General features: G+C 46.3%; 1 protein-coding gene across 4 annotated transcripts in view; it reads right to left on the minus strand.

Annotated features, from left to right (window-relative positions):
* Positions 1 to 1,706: 1,706 nt before the first annotated feature.
* Positions 1,707 to 21,952, minus strand: part of VPS8 (VPS8 subunit of CORVET complex) — a 254,665-nt gene continuing 234,419 nt past the window's right edge. For all 4 annotated transcript variants that reach the window (XM_045030079.1, XM_045030078.1, XM_045030077.1 and 1 more), the window contains 2 exons: positions 3,764 to 3,844; positions 1,707 to 2,648 (listed from right to left, as the gene is read on the minus strand). In XM_045030079.1, the coding sequence (XP_044886014.1) occupies positions 2,499 to 2,648; positions 3,764 to 3,844 (231 nt within the window). In that variant the 3' untranslated portion in view covers positions 1,707 to 2,498. The remainder of the gene's footprint in view (positions 2,649 to 3,763; positions 3,845 to 21,952) is intronic.

Raw genomic sequence — 21,952 nt, forward strand, 5'->3', positions numbered from 1 at the left:
CCTGTAGTTTTGCCACCTGAGAATTATTTTCTTGTGGCTATGTAGGAGGTCAATCCTCAACACTGTCAAGTCATCAACTCCATCTGCGCTACAACCCTCTTTCACAGAGGGCTTGGGAGGAATGGCTGTTCTAGACCCTTATGTGGGAAAGGAAGAAAATATTGAAAACTCAGATTCCATCCTTTTTTGGACTAACTCATGTCCAGGCCACTCTGAGTAAAAAGGGAGAGGGGAATAAACGCGTAGACCGTTGCCTTAAGAGCAACCACCATAATGGCTGTGACACTCTATACCTCAGGGGAGCACCCTGTAACCACCATATTCCTCATTTATATACAATTGTGATCTTGCATATAAAGCAGGCCATATAAGGTGTCAGGGGAAAGGTTATGATCTGCTGAAAGTTACTGTTTTATCTAAATATGTACAATATTAGTACATATAAAGTGATGAGATTGTATTTTATGGTTGTCAGTAACACATGCTGTAAGGTAGGGAATCAGCCAGATACTAGCTCCAAGAGACAACAGCAAGGAATGTAACCAACGCCCAGGTGGGGTGTCAAACCACCATCAACAGCCATTGTCCAGCAAGGTAGCTACAATTCAATGACTCACCTGCCTAGGGCCACACCAGGGGAATTGCTTAAGCTTGCCTGGGGACTCAGCAATGCCACCAGACATGCCTGGACTTGTGCTCCCCAAGCACATGGAGTAAGGGTATAAAACAGAACAGTGCCCCCATGCTTGGCCTTTCTCCTTCCCACACCTACGCTGCAAGCAACAAGGACACTCAGAAGACTGAAGACTCCAACAGAGGAGACTGGCCCAGGTTTCAAGGGTGAAACCTGTATATTAAGAACTGCAATATCCAGTGGGGTGAGAAAAACTGTTTAATCTAGACGTTGCCCAGTTTAATAGGGTTGAGAGGTTAGACTGCATGCTTATATTTTCTTTTCTTTTGGTAACCACTCTGACTTTTTGCTTATGACTTATCACTTAAATAAATGTATTGATACAAAAGATAGATTTTTAACTGTTTATCTTTACCAGTGAGCTTGCCTGAAGTGTTTCGTAAATCTGCTCAGGTTTACAAAGGCTGGTGTATATCCATTTTCCATCAATGAAGTGGTGAACCAATTAATAAATTGTCTTGAGCAGTGCAGGACAGTATATTCCTGAGGTACAAGGCTGTGAGCTGGGGGGATTCGGCTGGTGCCTTTTGCTGTGTGATTCATGAGTGGCTCTGGGAGCATTCATGCAATATAGTTGGGTGTGGGGCTCCACATGCGGTTGTGCTGAGTGGTAACAGTACCTGGAGGGGTTTGCTGCTTCTCACTAGCAAAGCATTGTGAGAGAAAGACCAGGCAGGCGAGTTAGGGGGGCACAGTGGTCCCACAGTGCCAGGCTGCAACCCAGGGATCCCATCACAATGGCCATATGCATTTACTTTATATTTCCTTCCTCCCAACTGGAAACAGAAGAATGCTTGTGGAACCCACTAGAACAGCCACTAGCCCATACACATAAGCTTGATTTAGTGGTTTGTGGCTGCCAAGTTTGCTGAATGGTAAATTGCTACGTTTCTATTGCCACTAGAATTCCTGATTAATGGAACTCTCTCACAGAGTTGCATCTATCACAGTAACCCCTCCACCAGCTCCTAGAGCACAGTTTAAATACAGACATTTACCAGGACTGTAGGGTTTAAAGGCATGGCATTTTTATTAGAGAACGTAGTTTCACAGAAGCATTGCACACAAGTTCGTTTACTCACAAATATACGCTCTTTTGCAGTTTCAGCTCCTTTCAAGGGCTGAGTGTGTTTCATGCAGTCATACCACCCACTTTGCTTATAATCCAGGAGATCCTGAGGGGGTTAGGGATTAGTCTAAAAGATTATTTTTACTGATACTAAATTTAAACTCAAATAAATTAGCTATTTCCCTTATAATGTTGAGGAGGCATTTTGAGAAATGCTGAGTTTGGATATGTGACATGTTCTGTATTCCCTTGGTCAATCTACCTAAGGAATAAAAATGAACGTATTATAGGTTCCAATTATTTGGATAAGATTTGGCTGCAGACACAGTCGCCCTGGGGTTAGTACAGCTGCCTCAACTTCCTGTGTTTGGCTGGAGTGAAGTACATGGAGTTGACAGCATAGTTTATAGCTTTCAGTGCATCCCACTGGACAAGAACTCTGACAGTGATTTCTGTGATGTTCCTTCTGTTTTGTTAGAAGAAACAGAGGAAAATAAGCCAGCAGAGAGACTACTACAGATTCCACCTGGTTACAAACCCAGAACTATCTGACACAAAGTGACATGTCACAAAGGATTCTGGGAAGGATATGATGGCAATGGGCAGCAAATTCAGCCTAGTAGGGCAGGCCCCATAGCCAACAAACTCAGCCTCTGGGATCGATGGTAGGAGCCTCCCCAGAATGTTCTTATGCAACCATGGAAGGACTGCACCCATGGTCTGGCAAGGGGAGGGCTACTCTTCTGTCAGTGGAGGGGGAGCGAGATGCAACTGGAAATTCTCGTTCTGGAAGACACTGTTCAGTGCAGGGTCACCCTGAGAGACATTGAGAAGCCCATGTTTTTCACCACCACGAGTTCGAGACAATTCTGTCAGGAGAGCTAACTGCAAGACAAACGAAATACACCATTAAATACACAAAGGCCTGAGCAATCTTTAGGGAAGCATTTATTTTTAAAGTGTGCGTGCGCGCGCACGGAAAGTATAGGATCCCTCCACCTCTCCCCTTCCTTTGACAAGATATTCAAGTAACAATGATACAAGTTTAAGACAAAGGGGATACATTCTCACCCACTGTAAGGTTAGCTGTGAAACTCATTGCAGCAGGATATTACTGAGGCAAACAGATTAGTATGAAACTCTGGCTGAACCCTTAACTACAGAGAAAGTGCTCACAATGCCACAATGAGAATAGCAATGGCAGCTATGACAGCAAGGACAAAGTTACAAGGGATTTTCACCCTCCTGATTCACAGTATGAACTGATCACTAGCTGGAGGCAGAAAGGAGTTTCTCTGTGGGGTAGTATTGCTCACTGATACTTGTTTTGAAGATTTTATACCTTTCCTCTGAGCCATGTGACATTGGCCACAGTCCAGAACAGGACTATTGCTGTATGGCAATCCTATGTTCCTAAGCACTGATCAATCCGGGGGGTTCTCACCTTCACCCTCTCTGCAATGTACCTCATTTTAGATGGATCGCCCCTCCCCCCAAGAAGTATGTGAAAGACAGAAAGCAATCTATCGGGGTGAGCTGTGCCTATATTTTGTGCATGTACACGCGCACGCACAAACACGACACACCCTCTTAAATTAGTGCCTGGACCCTGGAATAACTGCAATTGTCAGAAAGATTTTATATGGCAAAACACTGTTTTGAAGTGAGTTTGGATGTTAATATTTTTTATTGTGGTAATTTGTGTATCTGAATTTTGGTAAGTTTGAAAACAGGGTGAGGGCACTTAAATGCAGAATGGATTTGAAGGTGATAGCAGTCTGTGGGAAATTTTGCCTGTCTCTCAAGAGTGGAAGACCCTGCCTACGTAAGTTCCAAAAAGATCAGAATTTGATTTAATAAACCTTATCTTTCCATATTGTAGCAGCATTGAAAGAAGCTCTTGGGAAGAGTCGGCACCCAGACTGCTGTCTTCAGCTGATGGCACAGAGTTGGGTACAATTTGATTCACCAATTAAAAAGAAGAGATGAAGATACTTTACCCTGGAGGTTCCTCGATAGAGTCGACAGAGTTGGTCAAAAGCCTGGATTTGCTGGGAATCCAACAGGGACTCTGAGCTTGACTAAGAAACAAAGTTACAAGGTTACAAAAAGTTAGATTTAAATTTTGGTTATTTAATTTTGTGTGTCTATTTAGCTAGGTGTTTACACTGGCTCACTATCATGGGATCTGAGCACCCAGGCTACAGTTTGGTACCTTGTTAAAAAAGGGAACATGCTTGTTCTGCTTTACGTCACTTTTCTATGCAAAAAGAGTAATAAAGACTGAACCACACAACACAAAGCTCTAAATATACTAAGGGGTTATGGTGACATCATAAACCACTGTAATTAATATGTACTTAGCACTACTACACTGTGCTTAATTCTTATTTCTAAAGCGCTTTACAGATATTAATTCAATTAATAATCTGGTAAGAGGCAGGGGGATAGCTGGTCCAGAATTACAGTACCCTTGCTTGGGTAGAATATTAAAATGTTTCTATTTTGTATTCCAAAACAATCAGATTAACAATATGATCTACTGAGAGCTAATGATGTCAGATCAGCATTAATGAGGATTCCAGTTAGCTGCTAGTTTCTGGAATTTACTTTTACATAACAATATATAAAATATTCATGCTAAAATATTTTCACTATGTTTTCAAATGTGCAAAAAAGATTTTTATGCAGGATTTTGTTTATATAGAGTCATTTGTTTATTTACTAAGTCACCTTAATATGAACTTACCTTGAATCTCTTTGGGTAGGAAAACAGGAGTCACAGTAGTGGCTCAAGACAACTTACAAAAAGAGAACTATTACCACCTCTGAAGGAATGAAGTTGATGGGAGTTTTGCCATTGACTTCATTGGAGCCAGAATTTCAGCCCTAGTGTATTACCCTGACAATACCAAGCACCAACGCTTGACTCTTTGTGGTTGTGCATTTTTAGTGAGGGTTATACAAAGGTATATTGCAGAAGTTGTGAGTGCATCTTCCTAAATCAGAGCCTTACACACTCCACTTAAGTATATTTAACATTCTAATTTATTTTGTTTTTATTACCAAAGTTATTTTGTGCTTAAACAGCACCTTCAAATGCTTTGCAAACCTTAAATTTCAAAACACCACTGAGTGTAAGCATGGGACACACTGACACTTCACATGCACGTAACGCAGGGCATAGAGGTTGTAACCTGCCCACAATCATACAGCAGGTCAGTGGCTGTGCTGGGAAAAGAACCGGGGGGCTCCCAATCTCCTGTTCTAACCACAGGACTATAATCGTTCCAAAATGAAAATACTTAAGCAATTCTTTATGTTAAAGCAGCAAGACAGTAACTACCGTATTAAAGCCAATATTCACGAAAAGCTAGGCACCAACTAGGACACACAATCTGATTTTAATGAATAGCCTATTAGTTTGTGTTATATTAGAACAGGTTAGGCTTGGCTCAGGCTACCTGTTGTTGGATGTCTAGGCTTTCCACGGGCAGCAATACAGGGAAGACCCCTGAACTCTCATCACCTCAAAGTGTAGGAACTTCACTTGCCCAGATACACCTAGCTACTCCTGTAACATCCTCTTGGAGGCCAACCCTTCCCTTTCTCCCGAGGAGCATGAAGGCCAGGTGCCTGCTGGAGAAAGTGTGCTGCAGGACAGAGTTGCCATTTTCCCTGAGGACATGTCTCCTCGAGGAGAGAAGGCCCCAGCACCCTCTAGCAAAAGTCAATTAAGCCTGGAAAAGGCCCAAAAACTACCTTGGGAAGAAAGAATTCCATTTGGTCAGAGGCTGGGGCACTAAGTACTGAGGCGCAGCTGGAGGGCAGGTACCACTCATGCACACAGCACTACCCAACACTGGAGAACTATTCCTGATGCTAACAGGGTAGGCAGACTGATGCCTCTAGCTGCTGTGGCATTTCAAGGAGATGGAATGCAATGTTGTATTATGTTAGTACAATGCCCTCTACTGTTGACAATATTCTATTACCCACTGTATAACTTGTGCCAACATGGCAGCCTCCTGAACACTACACTATACCTGCCTCCATCAAAATCATAAATGTCTAAATCTCTTTTACCCTGTGTCCTTTTGTCTCTTTTACAATCTTTTCCTATCTTCTCTTCTTACTGGTTTTCCTGAACCCTTTGTAAGATTTATTTTCCTTTTCTCTTTCATCTGTTCTCCTGTCTCCCATTATGTTTTGTTATTGTGAGCTTTTATATTTACTTTGCTCCACACCTGCTCTGAGCGAAGCAGTGGACAGGGCAGGATATCTGTATGCATGTAAGAGCTGCCACTATCACACTCAGAGAGCTTATTCATTTCAACTTGCTCTGTAATGAACAGCTGGGGATGAATTGCCACCTACAAGCACAATGCAATCACGGGTTGAAAGAGATGTGAAATCCTATATGTGTAGTATTGCTGTCTGAAGAACCACATTAAGCTGGTGAAGAGGTCTGAATTTTGAACAAACCTGCCTTCAAGAGACTGATTCAGTTCCTTGATGAATTTTAAGGGTAAGTCTACACTTACATTTTATAGCGCTCTAACTTGCTAGCTCAGGGGGGTGAAAAATCAAACCCCTGAGTGCAGCAAGTCTGAGCACTTTAAAGCGCTAGTGTAGACAGGCTCTGAGCGCTCGGAGCCACGCTCCCAGCACTCGGAGCTAATCCCCTCGTGGAGGTGGATTACCAGGAGCACACTCGCACTTCAAAGCGCTGCTGTGGGAGCGTTCTCATGGCAGTGCTTTGAAGTTTCCAGTGTAGACATACCCTAACACCGCAGATTAAGACCTATAATAGATCACTCATGCCACAGTGTTGTTTTATAATTTGGTGATAAACTGAAATTGATGATATAATATTCCTGACTCATTTCCTTTGTCCCTCATGTTCGAAATGTAACTATTTACACTGTAAAATGTTACTGTCAATACCTGTTGGTCAAGGAACCAATAGATTTATTTTGCTGCACACATTACAGAATATTTTTTGATCAAGGTAAATTTAGAAATAAAGAGACCCTAAAAAAGTAGGGTTTACACATCTACTCTAGACAGATCTGTTATGTAGTGGTGTTTTTCTTCAGTAATGGCTAGGCTTGGAAGAATTTGATGTTTACTAATTAAAAATCTATTTCACCACAATTTCCATCCTTAACTGAAATTTACAAAGAAAAATGCTGCTTGAGAACTTAGCAGAATTTGATTTAAGGATATTTACTTTGTATATTTTGATGGGATGTTGATAATTTCTGTTTAACAGTTGTAAAGTTTTAGCTTTTTGAATTTCAACATCTACTGTCATTAAATAATTACTGTCTGACCTCCCATTATCTGACCCCTCCCCCATAATTTCCCAGGACTGTGAAAAGTAGAAAAAATACTTAAAACCCATTAATTGTGCACAAGTGTGAAAATTTTATTTGATAAGAACTGAAAGAATGCTTAAAAATATCTTCTAAATTATAAAAAAAGAATTCTGCCACGCCTACTAATTACCTATGCCACTTGTAGAGGAAAAGAAAGGATAACCAGGAAAGCTGATCATACACTCCTCTCAGTCATTCAAAGACAAGAAAATGTAACATAATTGCATCCATTTTGCCATTTCTCCACTTGTCTGTATGTAACTATCAGATTGTTCTCAGGGTTGATGAGTTGAAATATTGCAGGCAACTTTTCCTGTTGTCTTGGAAACAAGTGATGTGGGGCCTTTTCTAAGCATATAACTAAAGGAATGTTTTTCATTGTGATAGAGAGTCTCTCTTAGCAAGTCTGAGACCTGTGTTGGTGCACAGAGGTTAAACATCTAGTTTCATACTGAAATGTACTTTCTGCCTCAAATGCGATGGGCTGGCTGGGCAGCCAATTACTGCCCACTTAGCACCTCCATGTGAACTCAACAACATATAGTTCCTATTTAGAAAGGGTTTTGCAGCCTAGAAATGATCCAGAACAGTGCTAGTTGAGTCAGTGGTGTGTTTAAAAGGTCTGGCTGATTTTGCAAAAAGGAGGAAAAACAAATTCTCTGTTCCATATTTTCAATTCCAGGCTCCCCATTTTCTCTGGTGATGGTGCCCATCAAGGCGAGGTCACCATCAAGGCGAGGCTATTTCCTGTAGTATGTTTTTGTATGTTTTTCCTCTATGCTAAACCTGCAATTATCCTTGATTTCACAGCTGCACAACCCATCACAAGCTAGAGCCAGAGTAGAGCAGCAACATACAGTAGATATGAGTAGGGGTACTTAGATCTTGTGGCGTGATTATTAACCCACAGAGGTACTGCTTCCAGGAGCTGTACCTTCCACAAAGATTGTCACCATATCAACTAACCAGTGTTTCAAAAGGCATCATGCTATTCCCAAAGTGCCACTTGCAGAGGCAGTCAGTCAACCCATTCAGGAACAATGAGTGTACATGGGCGCCAACTTATATGGGCTTGTGGGGCTAAAGCCCCAGGAATATTCACAATCAGGGGCTCTGCTCCACCAATATTTGGAGCTAGGATTCTCCCCTGCTTGGAGCGCAGGGGAGTCAGAGGGCTCTGCGCTGCCCGCTGCGGCGGGGAGCCCAGAGCCCTTTAAATCCCAGCTGCGGCCGGGAGTCAGAGGGCTCTGGGCTGCCTGCAACTGCGGGGAGCCCAGAGCCCTTTAAATCTCAGCCGCGGCTGGGAATCAGAGGGCTCTGGGCTGCTTGCAACCGCGGGGAGCCCAGAGCCCTTTAAATCTCAGCCCCAGCCAGGAGTCAGAGGGCTCTGGGCTGCCGGCAGCCGGGGGGAGCCCAGAGCCTTTTAAATCCCAGCCACGGCCGGGAGTCAGAGGGCTCTGCGCTGCCCGCAGGGGCAGAGAGCCCAGAGCCCTTTGAATCCCAGCTGCGGCTGCAGCGCAGCCCAGAGCCCCCTCCCCAGACCCCTGCCCCAACTGCCTCCCAGGACCCCCACCCCCTATCTAAGCACCACTGGTCCTTGTCCCCCGATTACTCCCTCCCGAGACAACTGCCCCTTGGGACCCCAGCCCCTATGGCCCTATCTAAGCCTCCCTTCTCCTTGTCCCCAACTGCCCCCTCCTGAGACCCCACCCAACTTCCCCCCAGGACCCCACCCCCTACCTGTCCCCTGATAAACCCCCTGGACTCTCATGCCTATCCAATTGCTGCCTGTCCCCTGACTGCCCCCCGGAATCCCCTACCCCTTCTCCAACCCCCAAACCGCTTACTGTGCCACTCAGATCAGCGTGTCTGGCTCCGTGCAGCTCCAGTTGCTGCCATGCTCCCCCATGGAGCCCACAGCCCTCTCCCACCCCCAGCACCTGCCTTCCAGATTTGAACACCTCAAAATTCAGGAGTGCTCAAGCTCGGTTTGGGCAGCTTTTACTTCATTTCTCCCAAATCAAATATACTGATCCACTGTAACTTGCTGTAGAAAAAGTAGGATAAAATTGAGCAAGAAATGCTTATTAGCACTGGAATTGCTATTTTCAACAGCCATTGCCTTTTTGTTTGTTTGAAAGGAAGACAGTGATATTGCATTGGCAAATTCCCATAGAAAGAAAGAGTGGAACAAAAGAATAATAAAAGGCACCTCAACTTTTCCTCATTTATGGAGGACAGTCTTATAATATGCATCCAGATATCCTCCAATCACACAAGCTGAAAATTGTTCCACTTTACTGCAGCTCTGTAACCATATGGGAACCAATCCTGTCTGTGTTTTGTGCACATCCAAAATTCCGGCTGAATGACCCACCCTGGGAGCGAGTTACCAGTGACCCAGGGCTGGGGCAGCAGGAGGTGTGGGGGGGGGCACTGGTGGGGGGGAGCCCAGGGCTGGGGCAGCAGCAGGGTGGAGGGAGGGCACTGGTGGGGAGGAAAGGGGGAAGCCCAGCGCTGGGGTGGCAGGGGATGTGGGGGGGTGGGAGGAGAGCCCAGGACTGGGGAAGCAGGAGGGTATGGGGGGAGCCCAGGACTGGGAAGGGGGGCAGCCAAATTTTTTTTTGCTTGGGGCAGCAAAAAACCTAGAGCCGGCCCTGCCCGGAGCTTCTCTGCCTGAACGTAAAGAGCGCGCAGCGCACGTCTCTCTCCCTTGCTGCTGCTGCTGCCGCTGCCTAAGGGCTACAGCATAACAGCAGTGTAAGCTGCTGGTGCTGTAGCACCTCAGGAGGGGGAGGGGAGTGGAGGGGGCCGTGCCGTGCCCCCTCACCATAATCCCATCTAGGTTGTAATTAATTTTGACTGAGTTGACCAGGACAATATCCCTAAAACCTGCAGACTTGTGGCTGCTGCTCTGACTTTTAAAGCAGATGAAGCCACTTTTGATTACAGCTTAAAACAAAATGACGCGGGTGAGAGGAGGAAGTGATTGATTGGTTTCACATAGGACCTGGAGTAAAATTGCTATAAAGGATTGTCTGAAACTGGTGTACAGACAAACTAGTGTGTGGCAAAGTCTTAAAATGACTGAGAATTGAAATATTTAATTGTAATGTGCTCTTAAATTAATCAGATTGCATCGACAATTGGGAACCATTTTTATACAGTGATGGTAAAATGTATATTGAAGTAGGCAAGTGCTGCTTCTGACTTTCCACTTTTAATTGACCCTTGTAATCTTGTGGCACTGATGCGTTGTAGCTTCATTTTATATTGGCTTACAGGGCGGGAGCGGGGGGGCACCACCATTTTGGGCCCCACCAAAAATTATACAAACCTGCCGCCTATGTGAGTGTATGATAATCAGAAGGGGGAGGTGAGGCGAGGCCTGATTAAGTCCTTGGTTTACAATTCCACCACACCCTAGCCTGGAATCCTTACCCTTTCAAGTCTGTATCCTGCCTCTGCTGGGGTGGGAGGCAGGAGGCTGCAATGGAGCTGGTTGAGAATCCCTGATTCTGGAGCTGATTCTGCAATGGCCTTGATATAGATTACAGCAGTTGGCTGGTGATGGACCCCAAGGGACCATGCCCCAGCTAGGAGTTGCTGGAGTGCAGTGCACTTCTATGCCCGGGGCTGCAAAATGTGGGCAGCATGGAGCCAGAGATGAAGCGCTCTCTGCCCACCTGTGGTGAGGGAATCTCCAGCTGGAGAGATCTGGCCTGTTTCCAGTCCCTTCAAACTAGTAGAGGGGCTTGGTGACTCCAACTACAACCACATTGTTACAGCCTCTTCAACCTAGAAGCTGCAGACAAAAAAAAGAGACCTACTGGGCGAAATACAGATAAGGAGCACAAGGAGTCAGCATGATTGGCATTGGTTTCTGCACATCAGTGGCTTAACTACTGACAAGTTTTCTGTAGGCTCTGCGGTAAAGGACTTGAGTTCTGAGGAGAGATTTGAAGAAGGATAACAAGCTAGTTTTGTGGATGTTTATGTGGAGCATCTCCCAAGCGTAAGGGGCAACATGGGAGAAAGCACACAGGTACCTGTTTGAAAATTAACAAGTGGGCAGTGGAGGCTGACTTCACTGGACAGTTGGAGGCAAGCGTCAATATCTTGATAGGGTGGGGCTGATCAGGAAGGATCTTGAAAGTGAATACAGGCAGTATTTGATGCAGTAGAGAGAAGGAGCCAGAGAAGAGATGCAAAAATGGTGACATGATCATAGTGACATGATCATAGCATGGATCAGCAGTTGGGAAAAATTAGAGAGACAAAGTACTATCTTCTATTGGTATAACTTCTGTTCAACCAAACTTTCGAGCTACACAGACCTCTTCTTCAGGATATGAGCAGGACAAGATGGCATTTGTCAAGGCCAGAGGGAAGGATGTTGCAGTAACAGAGATGCAAGATGATGAGAGCTTTAGCAGTGTGGATGGATAGAAAAGGCTCTATCTAGACATGTTATGCAGAAATTAGAAAAAGATTAGACAGCCTGGATGTGAGGATGTAGAGAGCGGTCTGAGTCAAAGATAACACCCAAGTTACAGGTTTCAGAGTAGCAGCCGTGTTAGTAATGGGAGTACTAATTTTTAGTATGAGAGCTAAAGCTCACTTCTTCGGATGCATAGAATGGATATTTTATACATACAGTTGAAAAGGTGGAAGTATGCATATCTAATCAATTGAGATGAGCTTCGTTAGCAGGAGTTTTTGAAGTGATAATTAAGATGGCCCATGAAGGTGTGAGGAGAACTTAACATAGGGAAATAGATTCAATTGGTGTAATGACCCAACCATCGTACTTTATTTAGACCACAGTTAATGGTATCTAGCGGGTCTTCTTTGGAGTCTGTTTTTGAAGTTTTATGTTGCAAATTGCCACCTTCAAGTCCACTGAGTGGTTAGAAGGTTGAAGTGTTCTTGGTTTTTGAATGCCTGATGTCAGATTTGTGTCCATTTATATTCTTTTGCGTAGAGACTGTCCGGTTTGGCCAATGTACATTGGCAGAGGGGCATTGCTGGCACATGATGGCATATATCACGTTGGTAGATGTGCAGGTGTACGAGCCCCTGATGGTGTGTCTGATGTGAGGTCCTGTGATGGTGTCACTTGAATGGATATGTGGACAGAGCTGGCATCGCCTTTATTGCAAGGATAGGTTCCTGGGTTAGTGTTTATGTTGTATGGTGTGCGGTTGCTGGTGAGTATTTGCTTCAGGTTGGAGGCTGTGATAAGCAAGGACTGGCCTGTCTCCCAAGATCTGTTGAGAGTGAGGGATCATGATTTAAGGATAGGTTGTAAATCTTCTGATGGATGCGCTGGAGAGGTTTTAGTTGGGGGCTGTAGGTGATGGCTAGTGGTGTTCCCAGGTTATTTTCTTTTTTAGGCCTGTCCTGTAGTAGGTGGCTTCTGGGTACTCTTCTGGCTCTGTCAATCTGTTTTTTATAACTTCAGCAGGTGGGTATTGCAACCAAGAATGCTTTCGAGCTACATCTTGTAGGTGTTTACCTCTGTCCGAGGATATGGAGCAAATACGGTTGTATCTTAGAGCTTGGCTGTAGACAATGGATCGTGTGGTGTGTCCGGATGGAAGCTGGAGCAGGTAAGTAAGTATAGCGGTCAGTGGGTTCCGGTATACGGGTGGTATTTATGTATCGTTTATTAGCACAGTAGTGTCTAGGAAATGGACCGCTTGTGTGGATTGGTCTAGTGTGGTTGATGTGGATGGAAATTGTTAAAATCTCGGTGGAATTCTCGAGGGCTTCTTGTTCCATGAGTCAGAAATGATGAAGATGTCATCAATGTAGCGCAAGTAGAGTAGGGGTGTTAGGGAACGAGAGTTAAGGAAACACCCAAGTTACAGGCTTGAGTGACAGGCAGGATGGTGGTGGTGTCCCCAGTGATCGAAAAAGGAGGCAGCATGGAGGACTTGGGGAAAAAGATTAGGAGCTCTGTTTTAGACACTGACTTTGCACTGATGGCAAGACATCCACGAGATGTCAGAGACATGAGAGGCTGAGATTTTAGTTTGGACAGAAGGAAACAGGTGTGGAGTAGAGAGGTAGATCTGTGAATAATCAGCACAGAGATGGTAGTTGAATGTATGTTTGTGGATGAGATTACCCAGAGATAAGGTGCACAAGGAAAAAGAGAAGGGATCCAGGCCAGAGCTCTCTGCAAACCCCACAGAAAGCTGATTGGTGGATAAGGAGGATCCTCTGAGGGACATGCTGAAGGGGTAATTAGAAAGGTAGGAGGATAACTAGGTGATGACAAGGAAGGACAAGACTTAAAGAAAAGCATGATCAACAGTATCAGAGGCAGCTGACAGGTCAAGGAGGCTGAGGATGGAGTACTGAGTCTGCGCTTTGGCTAGGAAGAGGGCAAGGCATTCACAAGAGCAGTTTCAGTGGACTGCAAGAGGCAGATGTTGGAGTAAAGAGAGTCTAGGATGGAATTGGAAGAGGAACTCCCGACAGTGATTGTGAACTGCATGTTCAATGAGCCTAGAGATGAAAGGGATAAGGGAGGGAGGCAATAGTTGGAGAGGCAAATAGGGGCAATGGTGGCGGTGGTTTATTTTTGTTTGTTTGTTTGTTTTTTGAGATGGGAGTCTAAAGCAGGGGTTCTCAGGACAAATTTTTTGGTGACCTCAGAGTGCGGCCACCAACTCTTGCTGGTGGCCACTGTTACAATTTTAACTAAAATTCCTAATTAAGTTTAGGAAAGACAAAGAAATAAATATGCACATGTACATGCCCAAACCATTCCAATTTATTTATGTGGGGATTTTTTGCAGACTCAATAATAAAAATAACGTACAGTTTTCTCTATTCTTTACTGGCCCTAAACAGAACAGAAACACAAATAAGGTGCTTGTCTTGTCTTTTTTATGGTTGTTTACGGTTGCTTTTTTTTAAAAAAAAAGACTTGCTACAACACATAAAAACATCACTTTTCACAGCAGCAGACTTACTTAGCCCTGACAAGCCCAGGGACAAATTAAGCCCTGGATGGAGATGTGGGTAGGGAGGCAGTGGGGGCCAGAGGCAATGGGGAGAATGGGGGGACGGGGAGGCAGTGAGGGCCGTGGGGGGCCGATGGATGGGACATCAAGGAAGGTGAGGAACTAGCAGCCTGCTCCTCCAGCATTTGTCTCTCCAGAGGGGGGCAGGACCCAACCCCTGCTGGCAGCCTTGGGGGAGGAGCCACTGCTTTGCCCCCCTCCCCCATCACTGTCCAGGAGGCTGTGGCCGCAAGAAAAGCCCCTGGTGGCTGAATTTGAAAAATGCTGGTCTAAAGCGTGTTTGTATTGTGAGGGGAAGAGCCACAGGAGTGAGCGGTTAAGGAGAGGAGTAAAGGAAGGGATGAGAATGTTGGTGACAGAAATTAAGTCAATGAACTCTCCTCCGGAAGCTGGGCATGCTGCTTCCACAGTGCTCCCAGGAGATGAGAGAAAAACTGAAAGCCCAAAGCTGGACAGAGTAGGCTACTGGTTTGCTCATGATCACTGGGATGGTATGGAAAGCATCATTTCAGTAAGAGATGCTAATGTGCCAATGAAACCTCAAGAACTTATTATTTAGAACTGCCTTGTTTGTGTGTGATTGTCATTGGACAGGCACATGCTCCAGCTGCAACACCGGATGACAGGGTGTGGAGACTTAGTGAGACACATTCACACATTGGGTGTGACAGTAACCAATGCCACTGGGCTGCCACTTGGGTTTTTAATCTGGGGCTTTCAGTGATAAAAGCATGAGCCACCACCACTTGTTCAAAAGGCTAAGGATTCTAGCTGGAAGAGACTCAACGTTCTGTGGATCAGCCACTAGGGGGGGAATGTGCAACACGCACTGAATTATGGGTATCACAACATGACAAAAAGATGTTAGGATGTCACAATACATATGCATGCCTCAAGCACACCACTACCTGCCAAGCCTTATGGTCACAGTGAGATACGGAGTGATGAGATTTTTATCCTCAACCTAATGAAGACCTATGAGATAACCCTCGATCTCCTGGACCCCCAGAAGCAAGCCTACTTTAATTATATTACTGCTGACAACTTGAATCCCATGACAAACTGTGACTCTGCTCTTTTCTTATGACAAGATAAAGTGAGTAGAAGAGTGTTGGTGTTTGTAAGTGAACAGAAAAGTAGTAACTTATTTGGGCTTGCGCAAGTTAGGGTTTTTTCTTGATATCTGCAAAGATGGAAAAAGCTTTTGTGTAGAAATGCTCCACTTCCTGGAACTAAAAAACGCAGAGCTCTGCTTGATTGTGTCCTTTACTCTTTTCTTTTGTCCTTTTAGACGTCTTAGGGGATACCGAGGCAGAGAACGCAACCACATTTTCAGCCACACTATTTTTCACATAGAAACCTGCCATTTAGACAACAGAGACAAAAAGATTTGTTATTTCTGCTCTGTAATCTCAAACCTACCTATTGTTACTGCAGATACTATCTGAAATTGTGAAGATCGTGAGGAAAAAGTGACATCTTAAACATCTAAAATGCTTCAATTATCAGAAAGCCAGAAAATACTCGTGTCTTTGGCAGTTAGCCAATTGCACTCTCAAATACTGTCAAGATACACCAGCTTACATCTTTTGCTGTATCAAAATGTAAGACTGTCTGGGCTCTGTAGGATTAATGAGATAGCACTGGCAAAGCACTGAACAAATGGGGTAAGGACTGTAGGAATGAAGAAAAATGTGTGTTTTCTAGTTTAAGAAAGATAAAGGATTAAATTAGCTTAATATGTTTCTGTAGGAGTGGTCATGTAAAGTGCAGGCCTGTTTAGCAGTTGTGAGAAGGCCTTGAAAGCACGCGAATTAATTAGAAAAACTGGACCTGATAAGACAGAAAGAAGAGAAGGCTCCAATGATCAGAGATTGTTAATAATAAGGATGTGCGTGTGCTGAACTCAGTGATCTCAAAACCAGCCAAAAACTGTTTTTTAGCCACGTTAGCAACAGGTGATGACATCACTTGTTTGTTAAAGGCTATAAAAGGGTGAACTCTTAAAAGGTTCATTGCTAATACACTGGACCCTTGCTAGAACATGGGATTTGGATCCATGCGTGGTGCCCCGTTAAAATGAATTGCAATTAAAGTAATTAAATTTGGGATCCATGGCCGTGACTGCGTTATATGCGAATTCACGCTATATAGACGTGCGATCTAGCGAGGGTCTAGTGTACCTCCTGTCTGACCAAACTGGAGCTGACCAACATAGGTCAAAGCACCCCTGGTTTTAGCCCTTTTTTAAGTACCTTAATCAAATATTTATGAATGTTTTCTTACTGTTTGGGTGTAGTAATTACTTATCAGTTAGGCTTTTGCACATGTTTAGAACAATGGTATAGATACCATTGATCCACTGGATTAAAAAAAGAATTTATGGTGAAATTAATGTGTGGTGCTACCTTGTATTAATAAGTTAATAAATAATAACAAAATAAATTATTATTATCCTGGACAAGGACAATTAGACAACATTTTTAAATGCATCAGGAAAAAACTGTTACTCACCTCTCGTAACTCTTGTTCTTCGAGATGTGTTGTTCATGTCCATTCCAATCAGGTGTGTGTGCACGTACGTGCACGTTGGCCAGAAGATGTTTCCCATAGCATCATCCGTTGGGTCGGCCTCAGCACCCCCTGGAGTCGCACCTCCATGGCGCCTACTATAGAGCCCTGCTGACCCACCACCCCTTCAGTTCCTTCTTGCTGGCTATTCTGACAGGGGTAGGAGGGTGGGTATTGGAATGGACATGAACAACACATCTCGAAGAACACTTACGAGAGGTGAGTAACCATTTTTTCTTCTTCGAGTGCTTTTTCATGTCCATTCCAATCAGGTGACTCCCAAGCCAAATTTAGGATGTGGGGTCAGAGCTATCCACTGATTGGAGCACTGCCAGGTTGTAGCACTCACTGATACAGGCCACGATCCATGATGAAATGCGCTGGGCCAAAACCAGATGACCTTTCATCCTGTCCGCCACTGCCACGAAGAGCTGGACTGACTTCCTGAACAGTTTTGTTCTCTTGATGTAGAAAGCCCGCGCTCTGCGGACATCCAGGATGTGGAGTTAGAATGAGGTTTAGGGTAGAAAACCGGGAGGAAAATGTCCTGGTTGATATAGAACTGCGAGACAACCTTCAGAAGGAAAGCAGGGTGGGGCCTGAGCTGAACCTTGTCCTTAAAGAACACGATGTAGGGCAGGTCTGAAGTCAGGGCCTTGAGCTCAGACACCCTACTGGCCGAGGTTAGTGCCACCAGGAACGTGACCGTGTAGGAGAGGTAGAGTAGGGAGATGTTGCTAAAGGCTCAAAGGGTGGCCCCATGAGCATAGAGAGGACCAAGTCGAACCCCTTTAGGAAGCAGCTGACCATGGGGTTAGCAAGAACCGAGCAGCCCTGTACGCCCGAATGGCATGTTGAGATGGCAGTCAAGTGCACTCTTATAGAAGGCAACGAGAGACCTTCCTGCTTCAGATATAGAAGATACTCCAGAATGTGTGGCACTGAGGCTAGCGTCGGGGGCAAGTCACGCTGCAAGGTACGTGGCCCCAAGTCCAATGCGTCCGTCACCAACAACAGGGATGGCTGTGGGGCAGCAAAGGGGACCCCTGAACACATCTGCTGGGCATCGGTCCACCATCGGAGCAAATTGAGGATAGGGCAAGGCAGAGTCATGATCCTGTCCAAGTTGTGCAGGGCTGGTCGATAGACTGATGCTAGCCAAGACTGGAACAGCTGAAGCCTGAGTCTGGCATGTCGTACCACATACGTACAGGCTGCCATGTGCCTGAGAAGTTTTAGGCAGTTTCTCGTGGTAGTGGTGGGAAACTGCATGACTCCCTGGATCATGTTGTTGAGGGCTTGAAACCTCGCCTGTGGGAGGAATGCCTGGGCTTTGGTCGAGTTCAGTACTGCCCCCTATGAATTCTATCCTTTGGATGGGGGACAAAGTCGATTTTGCTTTGCTTAGGAGAAAACCTAGGTTCTCAAAGGTGGCTCTGATAAACACGACCTGAGTTTCCACTTGTGTCCTGGAGCGACCTTTGATCAGCCAGTTGTCAAGGTACGGAAACACCTGTACCTGACGTCTCCGCAGAAAGGCAGTGACGACTGCCATGCACTTGGTGAATACTCGAGGTGCTGCTGACAGCCCGAATGGGAGGACAGTAAATTGGTAGTGGGAACCATTGACCACAAACCTGAGGAACTTCCTGTGGTTCTGAGTGATTGTGATGTGAAAATGCGTCCTTCAAGTCGAGGGCAGCATACCAGTCTGCTGGATCTAGTGAAGGGATGATGAAGGCCAAGACGACTGTGCAGAACCTGAGTTTTTTCACGAACTTGTCGAGCTTGTGCAGGTCCAGGATAGGCCTGAGATCCCCTTTGGCTTTTGGTATTAGGAAATACCGCGAATAGAAGCCCTCGCTCCTGTGTTCCAGAGGAACCTCCTCCACCACTCCTAGTTATAGGAGTGATTGCACCTCCTGAATGAGAAGTTGCTCATAAGAAGGATCCCTGAAGAGGGACGGGGGTGGGGGTGGAAGGGCAGGAGGGCACAGAATTGGATGGAGTATTCCCTCTCTACTGTGCAAAGCACCCAGCGATCTGAGGTTATACGGGACCATGCACGTTAAAAAGGGGACAGTCGGGAGGAAAAGGTAAGGCGGGTTAGATCCAGTCTGTGATCTGGTGTGCTGTCCTCGACTGCACCTTCAAAAGGCTGGTTTAGGGCCGCAGGGCAGTTTGGGGAGGTTGTGGGCAGAAATGTCTCTGCTGCATGGTGGGGGTGTGCGGGCCCAAGAATTTGAGGATGGCTCGGGACTCTTTCAGGCTGTACAGCTGCTTGTGTGTCTTTTCTGAAAACAGAGTCTCACCCTCAAATGGGAGGTCCTGAATGGTTTGCTGGACCTTGTAGGGTAACCTTGAAACTTGGAGCCAAGCACCCTGCCTCATAGCTACCCCTGTCGTCATCACTCTAGTGGCGGCATCTGCAGCATCTAACGCAGCCTGCAGGGAAGCCCGGGAAACTAACTTCCCTTCCTCCACCAAGGCTGTGAACTCAGTCTGAGAATCAGAAGGGACAAGGTCCGTGAACTTTGCCATTGCTGCACAGGTGTTGTATGAGTACCTGCTTAAAATGGCCTGTTGGTTAGCAATACGGAGCTGCAAACCACCTGTCGAGTAGACCTTTCTCTCCACAAGGTCTAGGCGTTTAGTATCCCTGTTCTTTGGGGAGGGTCTTTGGAAGCCTTGTCTCTCACGCTGGTTAGCCGCATTGACCACCAGTGAGTTGGGTGGGAGTATAAATGTTAGAATCCTCTGGAGGGCAAAAATGCCACCGCTCGTTGCGCTTGGCAGTCAGTGGCAAGGAAGTTGGTGTCTGCCACAGGGTCTTTGTGGTGTCCACAATAGTCTTTATAAGTGGCAGGGCAACATGTGATGGTCTGGAGGGTGCTAGGATGTCCATCATGGAATCAGCCTCCTCTACTACCTTCTCAGCCTTGATGCCCAGACCCTGGGCAGCCCTACACAGCAACTGCTGTAGCACTCTGTTGTTCTCTAACGCAGGGGCTATGGCCATCCCCGCCAAATGCTTCGTCTGGTGACGAAGAGGAGGAAGCATGTCCTGGGAGTGGAAGTTCCCTACCATCTGCCCCCAAGGGGTCACGTGACTCTCATGGCAGCGTTGGAGGTAGTGGTGCCGTTGATGGTGCCGGGACCGTGGATGTCAAAGCATGCGTCGGTGCCGGCGTCAGCACTATGGGAGGGAGCTGCATCGGTATGCTCAAAGGAGCCATGGGAAGCCGGGGCCCAGTGCTGGTGCCTGCATCGAGGTTGACAACGGTGCAGGCATGGGAGACGGGTGCGTTGATGCATCAAGGGCGGTGCCGAGGTCGGAGCAGAGCACTGTGCCAGAGTCGATGATGGAGCCGGAGGCAGCGGCGTTGGGACCATAGGTGCCAAGGGCAGACGTGCAGTGGAAGGTGGAACGAAAGTGGCAGAGGACATGGAAGACGTTGCAGAATGGGGACCCTGGGTTCCTCCCTGGCCTTGGTGAAAAGCCCAGGAGGTCTAGAAGGGCCACTGAGGTGGATTCTGCCACTGCGGAGGCCACCCCTGGGGCTCTCTCCTCGACCTCAATCTGCAACTTCTGCTCCTCCCAGAGCGATAGGAGTCAGACTCTGACTCCGAGGCCTCTGACACTGAAGACCATGGAGGAGCCGATCCTCAGTGTCTCGAACATCGAGAGCTCAGGGAGTGGGAAGGCTCTCTGTCCGAGCGGGTAGGCACCAATGGACATGGAGAGGGGAAGCGCCTTGACATCATAGCCGGCTTCCCCTTTGAATGCACAAGAGGATGGGATGAGTCTGCTGGTGCTGAGCATTCCTCCCTGGCAGGTGAGAATGGTGCTGTAAGATGGAGGAGGTCCTGAGCAGCCTGGTACGCTTCCGGTGTTAACAGGAGCTGCAGCTGCTGTGTAGGCACCAGTGACTGAGGGGGGGCTGGACTTGACTGCCACACTTGAGCATGAGTTGACACAGCCCTGGCAGGGGATCTGGAGGAGTGGCCTACCTGGGGTTGCATGGCTTAGCTGGAGGAGAGCGATCGTCTTCTTCTTCTTTTGAGGCACCGACGAGCGGGAATGGTGCCTACTATCAGGCAGGCCCTGCGAGGAGCCATGTTGGTGCCGAGCATCTCGGGAGGAGTCCTTTCTCGGTACCAAGCACAACGCATCAGGGGTCGAGACTCCCGAGCCTGGGTCAGACTGGGGGCATAGATCTGCCTCCATGAGGATCACCTTGAGCTGCTGTTCCCTTTCCTTAAGAGTTCTCGGACAGAACTCGCGGCAGATCTTACAATGATCTTTCTGATGGGTCTCCCCCAGGCACCATAGACATGACGAGTGTCGGTCACTCTTTGGCATGCGCTTGGTGCAGGCTGCAGTTTTTGAAACCCAGGGACCGCAGCATATCACAGTTCTGGGAATCGGAGTGGAGGGGGAAACCCCCAACAAACTCTACACAACCAGATAAAGAATGAATTTGCTGAGCAAGAACTAAGGTAAGTTCCAGCCTCTGTCACTGATGGTAAGAAGGAAATGAAGGGTGGTGGGTCGACTGGGCTCTATATTAGGTGCCATGAAGGCACGACTCCAGGGAGTGCCCAGGCTGACCCAACAGATGCTGCTAGGGGAAAAATCTTCTGGCTAATGTGCACATGCACATGCACACACCTGATTGGAATGGACATGAACAAGCACTCGAAGAATAAAAGGAATCATAGCAGTGGTATAAATCAAATTATTACATGATGATGGCAAAATTGTCAAGGAAGTGGAAAAGGCATTAATTCAATAAATATTTCTGTTCTGCATTTGGAACCAAGCTGGCTCATTTAACAATGTTATGTATTGATGCTGAAATACTTTATCTTCCAACAGTATCTAAGGAGCCTGTTAAACAGCATCTTGCAAAGTTAGACATTTTAAAACCAGCAGGTCTGGCTAATTTGCATTCAAAAGTGTTAAAATTGTTGGCTGTGGAGTACTCCGGACTTGACTAATTATTAGCAAATCTTGACACGGTGAGGAAATGTCACACAGCAGAGAATAGTGGGGAAAAACGGATCATATACAGAGGAAGGAAAGATTCCACCAGTGAGCAGGTGAATCCAACACACACTTGCAGCTGTCTCCCACTTTCTATTCCCATCATAAGATCTAACAAAAAAGTGTGCAAGGACTATTCTAACTGATGGCCAC

Source organism: Mauremys mutica, chromosome 9, assembly GCF_020497125.1.
Source record: "Mauremys mutica isolate MM-2020 ecotype Southern chromosome 9, ASM2049712v1, whole genome shotgun sequence".
NCBI classification, from domain to species: Eukaryota; Metazoa; Chordata; order Testudines; family Geoemydidae; genus Mauremys; species Mauremys mutica.